Source organism: Diospyros lotus, chromosome 3, assembly GCF_014633365.1.
Source record: "Diospyros lotus cultivar Yz01 chromosome 3, ASM1463336v1, whole genome shotgun sequence".
Lineage (NCBI taxonomy): Eukaryota > Viridiplantae > Streptophyta > Magnoliopsida > Ericales > Ebenaceae > Diospyros > Diospyros lotus.
In genome coordinates, this window is record NC_068340.1 from 41,188,281 (window position 1) to 41,207,273 (window position 18,993).

At 36.2% G+C, this 18,993-nt stretch overlaps 1 protein-coding gene across 2 annotated transcripts; it reads right to left on the bottom strand.

Annotated features, from left to right (window-relative positions):
* Positions 1–5,552: 5,552 nt before the first annotated feature.
* On the bottom strand, positions 5,553–18,633 carry LOC127797031 (nuclear pore complex protein NUP1-like). 2 transcript variants are annotated; one of them, XM_052329491.1, is made up of 9 exons: positions 18,243–18,633; positions 14,987–15,033; positions 14,542–14,657; positions 12,633–12,855; positions 12,108–12,503; positions 11,516–12,017; positions 11,274–11,401; positions 10,397–10,872; positions 5,553–7,549 (listed from the first exon to the last, which is right to left on the bottom strand). In XM_052329491.1, the coding sequence occupies exons 1-9, from the start codon at positions 18,508–18,510 to the stop codon at positions 5,995–5,997; spliced, it is 3,711 nt and encodes a 1,236-aa protein (XP_052185451.1). In that variant the 5' UTR covers positions 18,511–18,633; the 3' UTR covers positions 5,553–5,994. The 2 variants fall into 2 exon arrangements, with proteins under 2 accessions (XP_052185451.1, XP_052185450.1); XM_052329490.1 differs by having other exon boundaries at positions 11,274–12,017.
* Positions 18,634–18,993: the final 360 nt, after the last annotated feature.

Genomic DNA, 18,993 nt, shown 5'->3' on the forward strand with positions numbered 1-18,993 from the left:
AGGAACTAACGTAACGTCCATTTCCAGATTGTATTTGCAGCAATGTCCCTGAATTGTTTTCTTATTTGACTTCTCTCCCCTGATTTTTCTTTTCTCGTTTATCTATTTATATATTTATTTAGTAAATATTTAATAAATTATATTTATGTTCTTCAAAAGATTAAAATGAAATTTATCTTTATATCTGAAAATATGAATTTTTTGTAATAATTTTAATTTTAAATGCATAAATGTGGCCTTTATTATCCTTATTTAAGATATTTCTATAATTTTATGACTAATTCCAATGATATATCTAAAGATTTGAGGAATGCTAGTGGTAAGGACTTTCTTTTAACATTTTATCTCTTATGATGTCACTCCCTTATCAACTAGGGTTATTTTAAGCAAATTCATATTTTATTTCTTTATTTTTACTTTTTTTTGTATAATCATCTGAATTTTTTATTATTTCAATTATATATCTAAGTAACTCGAACTTTTCGATACTTCGATACACCATTGAATCTGCATTTTCAAGTCAATTTAATCTTTATATTTTTATGTGTAAAAAAAAATAAAGTGATATGACAAAATACAAGTCAGAGTCTATTCACATTAAAATTGATTAAGTTAACTCAAAAATATAGATCTAAGAGTGTAATCAAAACAACGAAAAATTTGAATGATCACACGAAAGAATGTAAAAGTATAAGAATAAAAATATAAATTTGACCGATTATTTTTGTTCTTTAAAAAGTTAATGATTTGTCTTTTTTATAAAAATAATACTTGATCTCTGAATAATATTTAGATTTTTCAAATAACTTTATCACTATATCAAGATTTATTTTATTTAAAATTTTACCTAAATTTAAAAAAAAAAAAAACTATAAACACCACATAATAAATTTTTATTTAATATTTTTTAATTTAAGCAAATATGGTATTTTTATGTTACAAAACCTTGTCCATAAAATAAGTGTGAAAATATTATATTGGGAGAAGACACGATATCGACCTCTCAAAGGGAATTGAAAAGACGTCACAAAGTTTTAAATTTTTATAGACTTCTACCACATCAAAAGTGACACTCTCTCATTGACCTAGTCCACGAGATTTTGGTGCATACATTTTATGTTTTTAAATTATCTTTAATTAGTATCTAATAAGTATTTAATAACTTTATTTTTTTTAAAATATTTAATAGAAAGTTTTAAAAGTTACCAAATTATTTTATGTTTTCTCCCATATTATATTGCATAACTTAGATGTATATAGGATGGGTCACACCATATATATAGAGATATATGTATGTATGTATGTATATGTATGCGATGATTATGGGAGACTTTTTCTCTTTTACAACGACGTGCCCTATTCAACTAAGATGCCATTTAATGCCAAAAAGTCGCACAGATCTTTGTGTCGTGTGAAATTTGTTCCATCGATGCGTTTGAATATTACTTTTTTACAAACATTATTGGTCAAACTCTTTTTTCCCTATTTTTATATTTTTTTTATATAATTACTTAGATTTTTTATTTTTTTAATTACACCATTACATTATATACTTTCATATCAATTGAATAGAATTAAATTAAAAAATATAACACTTACGTTGAAATGCCTAAATTATCTCTCAATATAAAGATCAAACTCAATTCAACCCATTTCAACATGTGTGTTATGTGCTTTAACTTAATTCTGATAAAATATATAATTAATTCAAAAATATAAATATATAATTGACATATCACGAATATAATTGAAATAACAAAAAAAATTTAAATAATCACATGAAAAAATTATAAAAACACAAGAAAAATATGAGTTTGACTAATATTATTTGTATCCTTAAATCTTGTATTTTATATTGATATTTTATATTTTATTAATATAAATATATAAAAATATCATTATAAATATCAAATTTAAATGTTTAAATAATGTTTTTATAATTTTTTACCTTATTTTAAACTCAAATAATAAAATTACATTTAAGATAAAAGATGACACACACCAATTTTTATGCATTTAGTAATATGCTCAATAGTTCTGGTAAAAGAGAAAAAGTCTAACATGACAGTTATGTACATATATATATCATGCTATTGATGTAATAATAAAATGAAATATAACTTTAAATCAAAACGTTTTGTAATCATATATGTGGATATAAAACTTGAAAGTCATAATATAATTTGTGGGAAACAAATTATTATTATTATTATTATTATTATTATTAGGAAAAGCAATAAAAGAAGAGGCCATGGGTTTGCTGAATGATGGAGAATAATGATGGTAATATCATATGGGGGGGTGGTCTCCAAAGCCCCACAAGATTAGGTAGGTAGGGAAGGACGTAGGAATAAATTAATGGAAGTGCATGTGATTGTAGGGAGGGATTCTTATGCGCCTCCAATGCCCTAATCTTTTGACACCACACCACCCCACACCTCAGCTTATTCTTCTTATTAAGTTATTATTAGTATGACCCAAAATCTGTGGCGACCATCCATCCCTTCATCCCTTTTTCCTTTCCTTAATTTGGTTTCTCTTTTAAAATATAATTACATATTGCCAAGGAGGGGAGGGGTGGTTTCATTCATCATACCATTCACACCACAAGTGACAATGACATGCTCTATTCATCAAACCGACTTGATTGATTTGACTTGGTGGTTATATTTGTTTCCAATTAAAATTGCTGCCTTTCCGATTAATACAAGAAAAGGAACTCACTGATGATGTTGTTGCTGTAGTAGTAGTTGTTGAGATGTGGAGTGGAGGATGCTTCTTGAACTCCTATCATAGGAAAATTGATGCCCCCATCCAAGGAGGACAAAGAAAGGATCGAATAGCCTGCAACCATCACCACAAGTCGCCCAAGTTAGGTTATATATCCAATAAGAGACTTTTGGAATACACTCAAATCAGAATATTCAAAAAAGTGCTAAAAGAAGAGGTCCAAGAAAATGGGGCTTGCCATTGGCCTTAAAACCAATTTTTCTACTCCTAAATTTTGAGATTACCAGAATCTGGAAGTCCTTCTATTTGTGGAGCTGGTGGTGGTCCTGCTGCTACTCAAAACACTGTATCTTCGCCCAGGAAGCTGGCTTCATTGGATGCATGCATCTAACCATGGGATCTCTAAAATGACAATAAATACTTTGGCTGTCCGTTCCTTTCAAGTCAAGGGATAGAGCTGCAAAGATATTAGAGCAGCTTGTAAAGTAGGTTCCAACGGAGAAATCACTCGGTAAATTGGCATCAAATATGGCACTTGGCCAGTAGGCTGATGTCAGTATGTAAATCAAGTTCTGCATAGTCCTGAAGGTATTCAAAAGCTGAAAGACACTGCTAAAGCAAGATAACAAAGTTAAGTAAGATGGCCAAAGAGGGTTCGTTTTTCACTCCTGATGACACAAATGGTCCCTGCAGGTGTTAGCAGTACTCCACTGCACTTCCGGGGGAAAGAAACTATAAATAATAGCAGGTTATTATGCTATTGTAGTATTTATTACAAGCCAATCACACATACAGCACAACCCAATTGATCTCCATTAGGGGTGAGCATAAAATCGGTTAAACCGATCAAACCGAACCGAACTGAACCGACCGATTCGGTCGATTTTTCATAGTGGGCGGTTCGGGTTCGGTTAGTGGTTTGCATAAAATTCAGATATTCGGTTCGGTTCTGTTATTTGGAAAAAAAAACCCGAATAACCGAACCGACCCGTGTTGCTTGCTGCTACCTTCTGTACTGTCGGTCCGGTCTATTCAACATTTGCCTTGCCATGCCTTTCTTCTTCCTTGAGCATCACACCCGATAGCTCGCTTCGAGAGAGAGAGACTGACCGCCTCACGGACCCCCACACCCGTCACCGTCGTCAACCTTCACATCGCCGTCAAAGCTGAACGCCTTTGCCGTTCTCCCCCACCCGACCCAACACCCAGCCCCCCTCACTAGTCGTCAAAGCATTAACCCTAGCCCTAGGTCTTTGGCTGCTAACCCTAACCTCGCCATCGACACATCGTTGTCCTCGTCATACCCAAATGCCTTCAAGCCCTTCACCGTCGGCTTCTTCCCCACCCAAGTCCAAACACCCAGCCCCCCGGTCGTCGAAGGCTCGAAGCATCGACCCTAACCCTAGGTCGCCGGCTAACCCTCACCTCGCCCTCGCCGTCAAACCCAAACACCTTCACCGTCAGCTTCTCCCCCACCCAACACCCAACCCACTCCCCCACCCTGTCAAACGCGACAGCAAACCCTAAGCCATTTCACCCTCCTCACCGCCAACATCAACAATCTAGTTGGTTTCGGCAACTTAGGAGTGAACGATCTTGCAGGTATCGCCGTCTTCGATTTGAGAAGGTAATATGATTTCGACAACTTAATCGTCTTGTGGTTTTGATTGTCATGTCCGATCTGGTTGGTAATACGATTTGGTTCGTAGATGCTTTGACTTTTTGCGAATTCGTTAGTTAATTCGTTTGATTTGTTTAGCTCATTGTGATTTGGTTCGTTGTTTCTCTTTTGCAAATTCGTTGGTTAATTTTTTTTGTTGTATTGGATTCTTGTGCAGAATGCACTGTTGTTATTGTCATAGTTAAAGCTGTGTTTTCTGCTGTTAATTGTTTTAATGCACTATGAATGGGATGTTAATTGTTTTAATGCATTGTGAATGAGATTATTGCGCAGCTGTGCTTTCTGCTTTCTGTTACTATCATTGTTTAATTTGTTTTGCTTTCTGTTGTTATTGTTTTGATATATAAGTGAATTGTGCAGCAATTAATGTTTTTTCTGTTTTGTTGGTTTTTAGTGTTTGTTGTTGGTGTTTTGCAGTTCATATTTATATTGATCAGGTGTTTTTTCTGTTAATGGGTTTTTAGTGTTACTGTTTTCTATTGATGATGTTGGTGTTTTTAGTGTTTTCGGTTTAATCTTTGATTCAATTACTTTACAGACATTTCGATTAATTTGGTTTGATTTTTGAACTATTTTTTCGATTCAATTTTCGATTCGATTAGTTTAAAATCTGAATCGGTTAATTCGGTTTTGGTTATTTCGATTAGTGAATTAAGTCAGTTCAGTTCGGTTCGGTTATATCCATAATGTCGGTTCGATTCAGTTAGGAAAAATGAGACGATTCGATTCAATTATAACCGAATGCACACCCCTAATCTCCATACAACGCAAGGCGGTTGCCTGAACTGACTTAATTCACTAATCGAAATAACCAAAACCGAATTAACCGATTCAGATTTTAAACTAATCGAACCGAAAATTGAATCAAAAAAATAGTTCAAAAATCAAACCAAATTAATCGAAATGTCTGTAAAGTAATTGAACCAAAGATTAAACCGAAAACACTAAAAACACCAACATCATCAACAGAAAACAGTAACACTAAAAAGGGGTAGGGTTGGGGCCTGCTCGCTGCTGTCATATTAAAAACAATGAGAGATGAATCTCAATAGCAGTAGTAGTCCATAAGCTGATTAATGACGGGCTATAATCAATAATAATAATAATAAATAAATAAAACCAAAACAAAAAAGACCTCAAATACCAACAGATGATTTTCTTTTATGTCAAATATGTAATAGCACAATTTCTGAAGCAGAAACTCTACAAAAGTACACTACTATAAATGGTACAACAGAACTGAGAGAACCCACCCTTCTTGTGTCCACTAAAGAGAGATCCAAAAACGCCAGACATTTTATGCCCGCAAGGCGACAAGGCAAAATTGGCAACAAAGACGGAAAATAGTAAAAGAAGACCCTAACACAATCATCAGAATTCCGACCACCTCAGGGAGCTGATTAACATTGTGGCACCACCAACTAGCTCAATGTGAGATGGTACAGCAAGACTCCACCCGCTACTCTTTTACTTTCCCATAGAAAAGGAGCAAATTTGACCTCCAATTAACTCTCATATATGTGTGTGTGTGCCTCCACGGGGGATTGCCACGAACCAATTAGTTGTGGCGCTCACATAATGTCTTACCTCTTCCGATTTTTGTGTTTGACTTTCACATATCTCCGATTAGCCTTGTCACCACCATCACTGGAGCCTAAAGAGAAGCTGCCACTAGCACTGAAATCCTGACTGCCAGATGGCTGAAAAGAAGGGGGATTTTGCAGGGGGTTTTGATTCTGTTGGCCACCAAATTGAAAAGGTGACCGAGCAGTTGCGCCAAACACAAAGCCAGGCGAAGAAGATGGGATGGCAGGTTGACCAAATACAGGAACTGTTGGCATAGATGACTTGGGGTCCTCAGCCATGCTATCCTCCGTGTTCATCTGATCACCATTACCTGAGGCAGCCGTGAACACAGGAAACGAGGTGTCAAATACAGGCTGTGTTTGGGAGGAAGAGGCAGCAGCAGCAGCAGCAGTAAATGGGAAAATAGGAACTGTGGATGCACCAGTAGATGACCCAAACACCACAGGAGCAGTGTTGGTAGCAGCAGCAGAGACAGATGATAAACCAAATGGGAACCCTGTTGACTTGGACTCTGTGTTAAATAAGGTGGAACCAAAGATGGAAGACTGCGTAGGCTGCAAACTGGACCCAAATGAGCTAGAAGTAGCATTGCCAGAGCTCATAGAATTGGTCTCAGGCAAGGAAGCTGAAGAACTTTGACCAAAAGCACTTGAACTAAACAAATTAGGAGTTGAAGAACAAAACAAAGAACTGCTAGAGGTTGAAGAACCAACTGCAGAACTGCTAGAGGTTGAAGAACCAAACACAGATCTGCTGGTAGATGAAGAACCAAATAAAGGACTGCTACTGCTGAAAGATGTGATCCCAGATGTCCCAAAAATTGGTGACGATGCAGATGAAGCAACCTGAACAGGTATACTCTGTGTGACAGTTCCAGCAGGAGAGATCTGTGAGCTAATCAAAGAGCCACTACTAGACCCAAATGGAGAATCCTGAGAAAGGTTGTTGGCAGACAAAGAGGTGGCAGAAGCAGTGAATCCAAAAATGCTATTTCCTTTGCTTGCCATTGCAAATGATGTGCCACCAAAAGATGGGGTGGTCGTTTGATTGCCTAAGGTTATTTCCCTTTGACCCTTTGGATCAATAGCCTCTGTGGTAGATGTCACCAGTTCTGCTGTAACTGAATTTGGAGCACCAGAAGAACCATATTTAAAAATAGGAAAAGCCGGCAATGAAGGTGCTGCACCCGAGCTAGATGTACTACTGGACAATGGTGGTGTGGTGGCTTCATTTGTAGTCATGGTAGATGTACTTGTCAAGGCAACATTGGGAAAGCTACTTGTGAGAGTTTGGTTTGTAAAATTTGCGGAAGCTAGAGCAGGCGATGAAAACATATGTAGCCTTGATTCTAGTGAACCATTACTTGAACATGATTTGTTCCCAAGACCAAAAGAAAAAATGCTGCTGGTTGAAGAAGTTGGAACAGAAAATATTGATGTTTCTGCTTTGCTGACAATGTCAGTGGACTTCTGCACATTCTTATTATCAGCTTTATCCAAATCAGGAAGTTTTGACACGGTGTCACTTGCACCAGAGGCAACTTGAGCCAACCTGCTTATGCAAATAAATAAATAAACAAACAAAATTGGAGAACACAAAATCAATATGAAATAACATTAGAAGGGCAAAGAGAGAGCAAGACCCATAAAGTTGGAGAGAGAAACCATTTCTCCACAACCCCTATATAACTGTTTTCTATTATTAAATTAATTAATGACAACAGTCATGCATATGAAATCTAATTCAAAAAATATAATCAGATGCCAAGCAGTTTCCAAATCATGCCACACATCAATATCTTATTTTAATATTTGCCCATCACACTAATAATCTACAACCAACTCAGTATTTTCACATCCAAATTGAGCTGCAATCTTGTAGGCATTATATGGTGTAATGATGCACATGTACACGAACAATACTCTGAAGATTTTTGCATCATTTAGGGTTTAGGAGGAGCAAATTTCCAGGGAAAAACATCTCCCACCATCATAAATGACCCATATCTTGCTCATTTTCAAATTTCAACTGCTTATTTTTGCTAAAAAAAAACAACAATTGAAAGTAGAAGCTTGTGATGTTGGTGATGCAGCAAGTTCGAGCATTTCAGTTACTGTATAGCACAGGGAACAAATAGCATTCGTTCAATATTGGTTTTTCCTCAGCAGTTGAATATACAATATGTATAAATAGGAGCACAACTTTGATTTTAAACATCAAATTGCATATCACGGATGCCTCCACATTGCAATATTTATTATGGATGGATAATTAATCATCCTGTAATGGCAGGCATGGCACATAGGCCATCAATCCTGGCAACTCCAATCAAATGTTGTGAAAAAGTTAACCAGCTTGTTACTTGATCAAAGCATTTCACCTGAGCTATAATTCAGTAACTGTTAACAGTCTCAACAAGGGTTTAAACATTGTACATGTCCAAATTTAACGAGTCGCACAGCAATATGCAACTCCTGAATACAACCAATTCTCAAATATACCAATATGCCAACCCCATGGATTCCTTCACAGAATTTCACTTAATGCCACTACAAAATTCTATTTGACACTTTTTTTCAACCATAAATCTTGCTCCAGAAACTTAAAGTAATAACTTTGTGTTGGAAGAAACCGAGATATAAGTCACGAACTAAACTCCTAGATGAAGAAGGAGTTTAGATGAGTTAGCAGTCCTAGATGGGAAAGGAGTTTAAAGAGATAAATAGCAGCTAATATCAGCAGTTTTATAGATATATCTAATGTGTATTCATAAAATTAAATATAGGTTATCTATAGCTATAAAGTAGGAGTATTTTTAGGAGATTTTTTAGGTTTCTCTTTGTATAAATATCCTCCTAAAGCTATTGAATAATCACGAGTGAATGATTGATTTCCCCTAGATATTCTTTCACTTTGTTCCACACTAGGAGAAGGATATGCTTTCTCAAAACAAAAACAACAGCAGTACCATAAGCTCTTGCATTCAATCTAACCCATAAAGCCGTAGGTTCATTTCCCATTACAATAAGCTAAAATCATATTAAATCAGGTATACTAGCCAATTTAATGTGATTGCAGTCACAGAAAACCACAGCTCAGGGAGACACTTCAGTGCTTTACACTTCCATCAAATAAAAGCAAAAAATAGGATTGATATACCAAACATAAGGTGAAAAAATATAAATGATATTCTTATTATAATAAATAATATCAAGGAGAAACTCGATCTTCCTCAAAAGGTACTAGGTAAGGTCATCCAACACCACCTAAAATCTCTCTTGTTAAATAAATTTTTTCCCTTCTGCTACCTGGATGTCTCGCATAGAATTAAGGCAGGTTGGCTAAAATGGAGAAATGCATCGGGGGTGTTATGTGATGGTAAAATCTCATTAAAATTGAAAGAAAAATTCTATAAGATAGTTATAAGATCAGTTTTGTTGTATGGCTCAGAATGTTGGGCAGTCAAATACCAGCATGAACAAAAGACGAGCGTAATGGAGATAAGGATGATAAGATGGATGTGCGGCCATACAAGAAAAAATAAAATTAGAAATGAAATTATTCGTAATAAGATTGGAATAGTGCCAATCGAGAAAAAGATGAGAGAGACAAAACTAAGATGGTTTGGTCATACGAGAAGAAGACCAAGAGACGCTCATGTGAGAAGAGTTGATGAAATGGAACAATTAGTCAAAAAAAGAGGTAAAGGCAAACCCAAAAAGACTTTGGAAGAGACATTAAAGTTTGATATGAATTATATGGATCTAAATGAAGATATGACAAAAGACAGAACTACATGGAAGTCTAGAATTCATGTAGCCGACCCCACATAGTGGGATAAAGGCTGGATATGTTGTTATTGTTATTGCTGCTACCTGGAGTGAGCCTAGTTAGCAGAAATAAGATTGTTTCTTTGTGGCTGGTAGGTCACAGTTCTAGCTGTCAAAAGTCTCTTTGAAAAGGCAAGGATATTGCATACAAAAATGACTCACAAAGCGGGAAAGTCCTGTGCACTATGGACCCCCCTTTTCCATTACCTGTCATTTTTCAGTTAACAAGCTTTCAATAATTAAAAAAAGAGATCAACACCCCCTCAATCTAATTTTCAAGTGTTAGGAAAAAGCAGGTATAAACACTTTTTATGAACATATGCAACAAATTATCAAGCATATGCAACAAAAGGAACCAAGATCGATACAAATTGAACCAACACAAGGTATAAACACTTTTTTTTTTCCTTTTCTTTTATTATTATTATTATTTTTTTTTTTATTTTTTTTTTTTTTTTTTTTGGGGGGGGGGGGGGGAGGTGAGACAGTCAGCCTCCATTAATTGGAGGCACAAAAATAAAATGGCAAAGAGGAATAAGGCAGTTACCATAACCAATAATATACTGACCTGTCTGAACTTTCTGGCTCTAGTTTGAATTCAAGACTAGATTTTAGACCTGAAGATTCACCAATAGCTGATGAGGATGAGAATGATGGAACCTTGTCAACATTTTTAGAGATAGAACTAAATAAAGGGGTTGCATTTGGTTCCTTAGGTGGAACAATTTTATCAAAAACAGTTGTTGACTGAGGACTAGCCACAACCGGGTGAAAAGTTGGGATCGAAGTAGGTGACATGGGAAAAGTAAACCCAGTGCTTTTCTCAACCAAGGCCCTGTCAGAAGTTCCAAGATCTGTTGGTTTTTTCAATTCAAGACCAGCTGGTGTATCAAATTCAGGCACCACAGGAGTCTGATCTGCCATCCCTGCATTGGAAAAAATAGGCTTGCTCTCCACCAGTGATATCCCCGGTTTTGTTGTTTCTGGTATCTCAGTAGATGCAGCGTCATTAGATTGGAGCCCACCATTCAACTCCAGATGATGCTTCATGAAAGGAAACCAAAGGTTACAAAAAATTAAACAAACAATTTTCTTAAAACATAAATTAAATATATATTAGTCTAAAGACATCGATTTCATATGTAACAAATGACAGTCTTTAACAATGTTACCATCAAAGATATCAACAAGGACTAGAAACAATGTTCCGTTAAGAGTCCTAACTAGAGTATGATTAGTTGCACATATAAAACTTATTGAAAATATTTTGATATTGATTTGATAATATCCAGTTCTTGAATTTGTTCCTTTTCATTTCTAGGTCAAGAAACTTTGGAAGCATGGGCTCAGGGTTGATAAATGCATGTCACGAGAAAGAGAATACAACAGGTCAACTGCAAAAAACCACCAAATTTAAGAGGATATCACTAGGCAACACCACTAACCTCATGTGCACTCATCTGGAAAGCCTGTTTCTTCCAAGAAAATTGACCAAAAAACTTTGTGGTAACTGAATCTGTAGTTCTAACACCAGGTACAGTTTCTTTCACTGAAACTGCAGTATTGCTGACTCCTGCAGAAGCCGGTGTGCCATCAGAAGTCAAAAACCCTTTTGGGCCATTTTCTTCAAGTTTATTAACATGATTTGGGGGAAGAGTATTATCACAATAATCAAGGGGAGCAGTGCCTTTCAGCTTTTGACTATCTTCAGGACTGTGCAGAATCGTCCGTGGATGTACATCTTCCAAGATTCTGATAGCCTGTCCTCGGGAAACACTTGATGCCAATTTACTAGGTGATTTCTCCCTCAAAGCAATGAGCTTGCCCTCTGATGATTTCTCCTTTGGAACCAACTTTTCAAGCTGCTCTAATATTTTTGCAGCTGTCTCCCTGGACTTGGAAGGAACAGGGGTATAACCTGTACCAGTGAAGGTATTATTCTCACTTTCTGCCACTGTCTTAGAGATCCCATGGTTAGATGCATCTAATGATGCCAGCATCCCGATTGAAGATATAGTGTTTTGAGTAGCATCAGGACCACCACCAGCTCCACAAATAGAAAGAGGGCTCCCAGATGATGGCAATCTCAAACTTTTTGGAGTTGAAAAATTCGTTTTCTGACGAAGTCTACGTATGGGACCAACAGATCCAATATCATCTTCAAATACGGAACTCCTACGTTTTAAGGCCTGAGAGAAGAAAGAAAATCAAAATATCAAAGAAAAATCATAACAGAATCCCATAATAGAAATGAAACTCATTATCGCCTGGACAATTACCAACTGTTTAGAACCAGATTGTCGGTCATGTTCCCATGGGAAGTGAGATGATGATGCAGATGGTCCGCCATAACCATCATATGTGGAACTAGCACTCTTTTGGGTAGATGAACAAATCCTTGAATATGGTGTACGAGCCATGTTATATATTGTACTTCTGCCTCGAGATCTTGGTGTCGGAAAACCATTTTCAGGAACCATGGCATGAACAGTTGGCTTTGGCACAATTGACATGACAGGTGACTTTGCAGCAAATGCTGATTTACCCAGCAGACTAGCATCTCCAGTCACGGCTGAACTGCGCAAAGCTAAACCTGATGGTGACACTTTTGAAGGCCGACTGCCCATGTAAGCTTTTGCAAGCTCAGCAGGCGCTGCAATATCCTCTTCAAGGACCTGAAGACAACAATACAGTAAGGCAGTAAAATGAAACGCCTTATTGCAAACCATAAACTTGTCACAATGAACAGAAATATCCACAAATATGTGAGCTAGGTATGGAAAGTTTAGAGCATGTCAGCTAACTTGTGAATGGCCAACAGGAGTTGAAATGGACGCATGAAGAGCATGCCTCTCTAAGAGACTCCCTCTCCTATTTTCTTGAATTGGACTACTGGTAAGTTCATGTTGTCTTCCATTGGCAGATACAGGCTCCGGAAGTTTTGATTTAGTCCTTTTGTCTTCATCCTCATTAGGTATATCAATAGTTCGGGAACGAAGTAGTTCTGTCAAATGATCAATCTCAGATCTGTAGGACATGTCACATCAGTAATATAGCACGAGTTCATAAAAGATTGGAGACAACTGATACACCAGTAAGGATGCAATCTTTGACAGCCATGAAACTCATATGACAAGCAAGTTAAATAAGGATCAATATTAGATAATTAATTAAGAGCAGGCAGGACATGTTTCATCAGAATAAAATATGAAAATGCCCAGAACAAGGTGTAAATTCCATACAAATACAACATTTGGGGAGAGCAATATGTACAAACTGTATAAGAGGATAATCATGATGTTGCCAGGCCTTAATCTCACCCTATTCTACCATAATGACAAAGAAGAGAAAGATTTGTGGAAGGAATTGTAGTACAAAATGTTAAACACCAACCATAAAGAAGACAATCGAAAATATCAGAAATGAACAATAATCGTACATATGCACAAGCCACAAGCACATACAGCTAATGCTAGTCTAGAGTCTCCAAACACCAATGTTGCACGGAAACAGCTCAGAGACGTCGTTTCGGCATTCTGGCCCATTTCCTGTTTCAGAACAGTTTATACCTACTTTTTTAGAAAAATGCATGTTTCCCATTTCCGTTTCGTATCAGAAACATTTCCCGTTTCCGTTTCCATTTCCGTGCAACCTAGCCAGACACAAGCAAAAACAAACAAATCCAAACCACCATAGCAAACAAAATCGGAGAAAACTAAAATGAAGGAAAAGAAAAGAAAACAAGTACAACTGATGAGTCCAAGTGACACAGGACAGCAAATAAAAAGTGCAGGTAGTTACATCAATGTCAATGCATTCAATAATCAAGAACTGCATAAAGAGTTACATCAAAAACCTTAGTTATAGGCCAAAAGTTAACCTAACTATAGTGTGATTGGGAATTTAAATCCAAATATGATTTCAATCCAAATCCTATATAATGTTTAATCATCTAAAAATAGGAAACAAATCAAAATGACAAGATAACAAAATGACAAAATAAATCCTAATCTAAATCTAATTTCTAAAACAAAAATAAAATCAAAATAGGAAACATATCCTTATCAACAACACTAAAGCCTGGTGGGTAAATATTAATCATATCCTAATGTGATTAATATTCGTTGGCCCAATCAGCCAGTAATAAATAATAAAGGTAAACTGTAAACAATAACCATTTTTATATAGCCTAATCTCTAGACCAAACAATATGATAATAAATGACCATCTGTTATAGCTGCAATAAGCACATAAACATTGAAAAACATTCATGTCACAAAAACATTAACATCTCCATTTGGTTCTCCACAAATCACACCTTTCTTTGATAACCCAAGGGGCTGATTAAACAGTAATTGCCACAATAATATTAACACATATATACACATACATTCAATATCTGAGAAATGATCATCTGCAACCTAACTAGACGCAAAATACAATCTATCTTTTTTTTTTTAAAAAAAAAAAAGCTTATATATAGCACTTCACTAACACTTCATTTATGGCCTAAGACAACTGTTTCAGGTGGAGGAAAACTGCAGACAAACAATGTAAAGTATAACTGTAGAACGGTGTGGTTGAATTTCACATAGGAAACAAGAATAGAGACACTAGTCATGGAATGCATGCATGTGCATACAAAAAATAACAAAAACATGTTAGATATGCCAATAGAAAACAAAAACATAAACAGAAGTCCAATAATAATACCTTGTAAAAGTCTTTTCCTTCAACATTTGCTCAAGTTCAGAAAGTCCACAGCTGTCAAAATTATCAGGAAGCTTGCCACTATTATTAACAGATGGGGGTTGCACTCCAGGAGGACTCTTCATAAGAGAAGTTGTACAAGAAACATGTCAGTACAAACAACCAAGCATGATTGTTATAATTATTATTGGCGTTATTATGATTACTTTGACGAGTTCAGACCAGTATAACCATGTGGGGTGACAGAGAGCGAGAAACAATAAAACAAGAGCTTGGACAAAACACAAAAACAATAAAATAACACAGAAAATTGCTTATGACATAATTTCCAACAAAGTATGGCCCAATAGATGAAAAACCATGAGTGCCCTCAAAAGCAAAACCACATAAAAAACTGTGCATGAATGATTGCTTAAACTATACCCTTAAGAAAAAGTTCAAGTCTTACATCAAGAACTGCTTCATTCATCGCATCCCTTGATTCCTGGTTTGCAACTGGTAACATCATCAAACACATAAGATAAAATCAGAAACAGGAAATACTATTTCAGAAATAAACAAGGCATCATAGGATTACGTATCCATCAAAAAATAAGACATGAAATTGCTATTCTGAAGTTACATAAGAGCATCTAGTAAGCAGCAAACAATATTAGTAAGAACTATAATTATTAATAGCCAAGTTGCATAATGAAAAAGGGAGACCAGACCTCTTATTGGAAATACAACTTATATGGTTACCTGTATATAAAATTATATCTCAATGTATATTTTCACAATGAATGATAGAAAACCTTGATGAGTCTTCAACTAAATTAAACAACAAACTGGTCAACCATTGATAAGCCTTGAGCACCTTTCTGTGGTCAAGGTTAATATTAACCTGTTTGTTTATCTCTAACACTAAAACAAAAAACTGTCATCATAAGTGTGTGAATACACTAGAAGTTTCAGACATCATTATCATGAACTGCATCAATGACAATTGACTTCTTAAAGTAACTATGACAATACAAATCTGCAAAAGAGAATTGTGGCAAAATTACACTAGATGCCCTTTCTGACGAAACCTTATAGAGAGGGAATGATGAGATAAAGTTCTAACACCATCTTCATATGGAAAAATTTCAAACTATTCAACAATTATGAGAGAAGCAAGCATTATTCAGCTAGGAATAGCAACAATTGGAGTAGGACTAAAAGTTTTTAATATCTTAACACTTCAGCTTTTATGCATGGAAAATTCTTTCCAAAACACATAAACGAGAAACGAAACATCAGTTTTACCTATCAGCAAGTAATAATGAAACCAACAGACAAAATCAGGTAGCTTAAACAGTCCAGTTTCAAATAGAAACTTAAATTAACAAGAAGGAAAAATAACAAGAACAACAAAAACTGGCCTGTCAGGAATCAAGCCTTTTATCAACTCACTATATTTGCCAGCTAACATTGAACAAGTCTTATCTTAATTTTAAATCCTCATGAAATCTCAAATTCTAATAAAGAATACTGGTTTTTACTAGGTTGACAGAAGCCCATTTGAGATCGGCTCAAAAAATAGACAAGCCAATCTTACTCATGCAGTCAAGCTTGAACAACAAACTACCCCCCTGACTTGGCTTGTTCAAACTGACACAATTTAAAATATAATATGTTGCCATGCTGTAACAGAAGGAAAAAAATAACAAGGAAATGGAAAAATGAAGCAAAGTGCAATATTCATCTCTTTCGGCTAGTATCCATCACTACAATTGTTAGCAGAATTATGCCATTGGGTTTTATAAGGAACTTGCATAATTTTTTTTTTCAATCTTCACAGAAGGAAAAATGAAACCAGTGAGAGGGAGGGAGGAGTGTAAAAAAGAAAGGAGAAAAGAGTTGGAAAGTAACAAAAAAGTATACAACACTTTCAAACAACAAAAATTCATATCATCACACACGGAATAAAGTAAATTACGACTTGGAAAAATACTAACTCATTGCAATTAAGTTGCCTTGTGTAATCACAATTCAAATAGATTAATAGAACAAAATTTTGAAATATAGTGGCTCCCTCCAAATTGCAAGTTGGTTGCTATAAAATGCAAGCCAGAAACATATATAGCGTGCAATAGAGATGAAAAAACTTAGAGGTCCATGAGAACACAGTGAATGAACCAAGGAAAAAATTTAAAAAAAAAAAAAACTGTAAGGACTAAGAATCAATACCAACACAATAACTATTTGAATTCTGCTAAGCCATGACTAATAATGTTGCATTAGCCACCAGTCATCAAAGGGTACAACCACCATATGATTGAGAAAAAAGGCCTAAAGCTACCACCATATCCCCGGAGATGCAAGTCAAGTCAGGTGGGCCTCAATCATTGATTTAAGAATCACAGAGAAGAAGGGAGGGAGAAGTGGGGTTTTAAAGCATTGCTCCAACAAAACAATTGGAGGATACACCAGCATTCTGAAGTCATGGACCCAATGAGAAATTGACTGTTACCCTTACTTTACAGGATAAAAACACCAATAACGGAATATCTTGATCAGGAAAGTCTTCCATTAATTCCTTGAAGACCTTCCAACTCAAGCAATCCTTTGCACCACAACTGACAGATATATAAGACGCAAGATGGGGGAGCAAAGCTTATTCTCAAATAATTCATCCATTCCTTTCCCTGTGATACTAAAACAAACCATGACCTCCATGTTTAAAGCAAATTTGACATGGATTCAGCATGCTATTAATACTCCTTGCTGCACCAAATATGGAGTAGTTATAACGACATACCCCTTTTACCAAATGTGACACATTATTATTTAGTCCCATTATTATTTGATTACATTACAATTTAATTCAGGTACCGAAGCGGCCGCAAGTGACTTAATCCTAAAGCATAAAAAAGCGCCAACAAATTAGAGGGAAAATTGTGTTGGTTGAACCATGCATGAGCACGAGCAGAGCCAAGAGCAAATGGAGGCATTACAGGAAGCAAAGCTCCATAACTCAAAAAGTTTCTAAAATACAATTTCTGTCATGTTCTTTTCTCTAACCTACTGCAGCCACGTAGAAGCCTGTCCAGGAAGCATGAGAGCATCTATTATTTGCCAAAGTTGCACCCTCAAAGAACCACGTTCATCTGCTAGTCAAGCATTTGTTGTCCTTTTTTAATGCTGGTGATTTTAAAAGCAAATTCATATTCACCCACATAGAAATGAATAGACGAGGCATTAGTTGTTGTTCTTTTATTTTTTATGATGAGATGGGTGCTTTCAAACTAAATTCTTACTCCCTTACATAGAATTGCACACACAAGGAATCACACTGTACACTTCTAATATATGTAACAACAGACTTGTATTAAACAACTTACTAAGTTCCAAATTTAAATATAGTATCAGTAAGTATTGGGTGGTTGAGGGGACAACAGCACTCATACACAAATCTTCAACCTACTTGCCCATCAAATAAACCTTAAAATCAAAGCACCAACCCATGCAAGAATGCCCGTCGCAGACTCGCAGTGATAGGAGAAAATAAAAACAGGAACAAGAACGAGAAAGCCTCCTCTAAACCTAACTTCCTTCCCGATCTAGGGCACCAGAATAACGCCTTTGGCACTTCTTCGCAACGGACTTCCAGAATTAACCAAAAATAACCAGAAAATGCACCATAAAAATAACGAGTTTCAAAATAACGAAAACAGGCTAACCTGGTTCTTCCGGCCGTGGCGGTGCCGGTGGGAGGCGCTTACGGAAGAGGGAGGAGAAGAAGAGGCGAGCACTGGCGGAGATGAGTTTGGAAGCGGGGTCGACAACGATCTTCGAGAGCCAGCCGTTGTTGGTTCTAGGGTTTCGGAGGGCGGTCGGGGGCCGATCATACGGCGTCGCTTGAGCCCTCCGCAACGGCTTCCGCCTGAACTTGCCGCCCGCTCCGGCGCTGTAGGAGGAGGAAGGACCTTCTCCGGCCGTCATCGCCATAGAACAAAGCTCCCGAGGACCGGCGCCGATAGTGGTAGAAGGAGAAAACGAGCGATGGAGACGGAGAGAAAGCGAGGACGTACGGGTTAGGGTTTTTTAAGCGCACAGAAAGTGAGGTTAGAAAAAAAAATTCTAAAAATATATGAACTGACACTGATTTATATATATATATAGTCCTTTTTATCATTTACGGGGTCGTTGATAAGGGTACCGGTAGTATTGGTTTGAAGATGTAACAGACCATCTCAGCCGTAGATTGCGAGGGAGGATCTGATCTGACGGTCATTAACAAAGGAAATTGGGTATGTCGGTGCTACTGGATTTTGTTTCTTAGTAGTGTTATTTGATAAAGGTAATACTAATTATTGATTTATATGTTAATAAACGTATTTTATCATTAATTTTATTTTTTTAATTAATAATAAATATTTTCATATTTTATAATATTTTATTAATTAACATAAATTATAAAATACACAACTA

What these genes read in the sequence shown, in the direction of transcription:
- LOC127797031 (XM_052329490.1), bottom strand. Translation starts at nt 18,510, where the DNA reads ATGGCGATGACGGCCGGAGAAGGTCCTTCCTCCTCCTACAGCGCCGGA. An exon ending in CTCCTGTTGGCCATTCACAA is followed by an intron (nt 12,504 to 12,632) that starts GTTAGCTGACAT and finishes TGTTGTCTTCAG; the next exon opens with GTCCTTGAAGAGGATATTGC. An exon ending in TCCAGATGAGTGCACATGAG is followed by an intron (nt 10,873 to 11,273) that starts GTTAGTGGTGTT and finishes CCTTTCATGAAG; the next exon opens with CATCATCTGGAGTTGAATGG.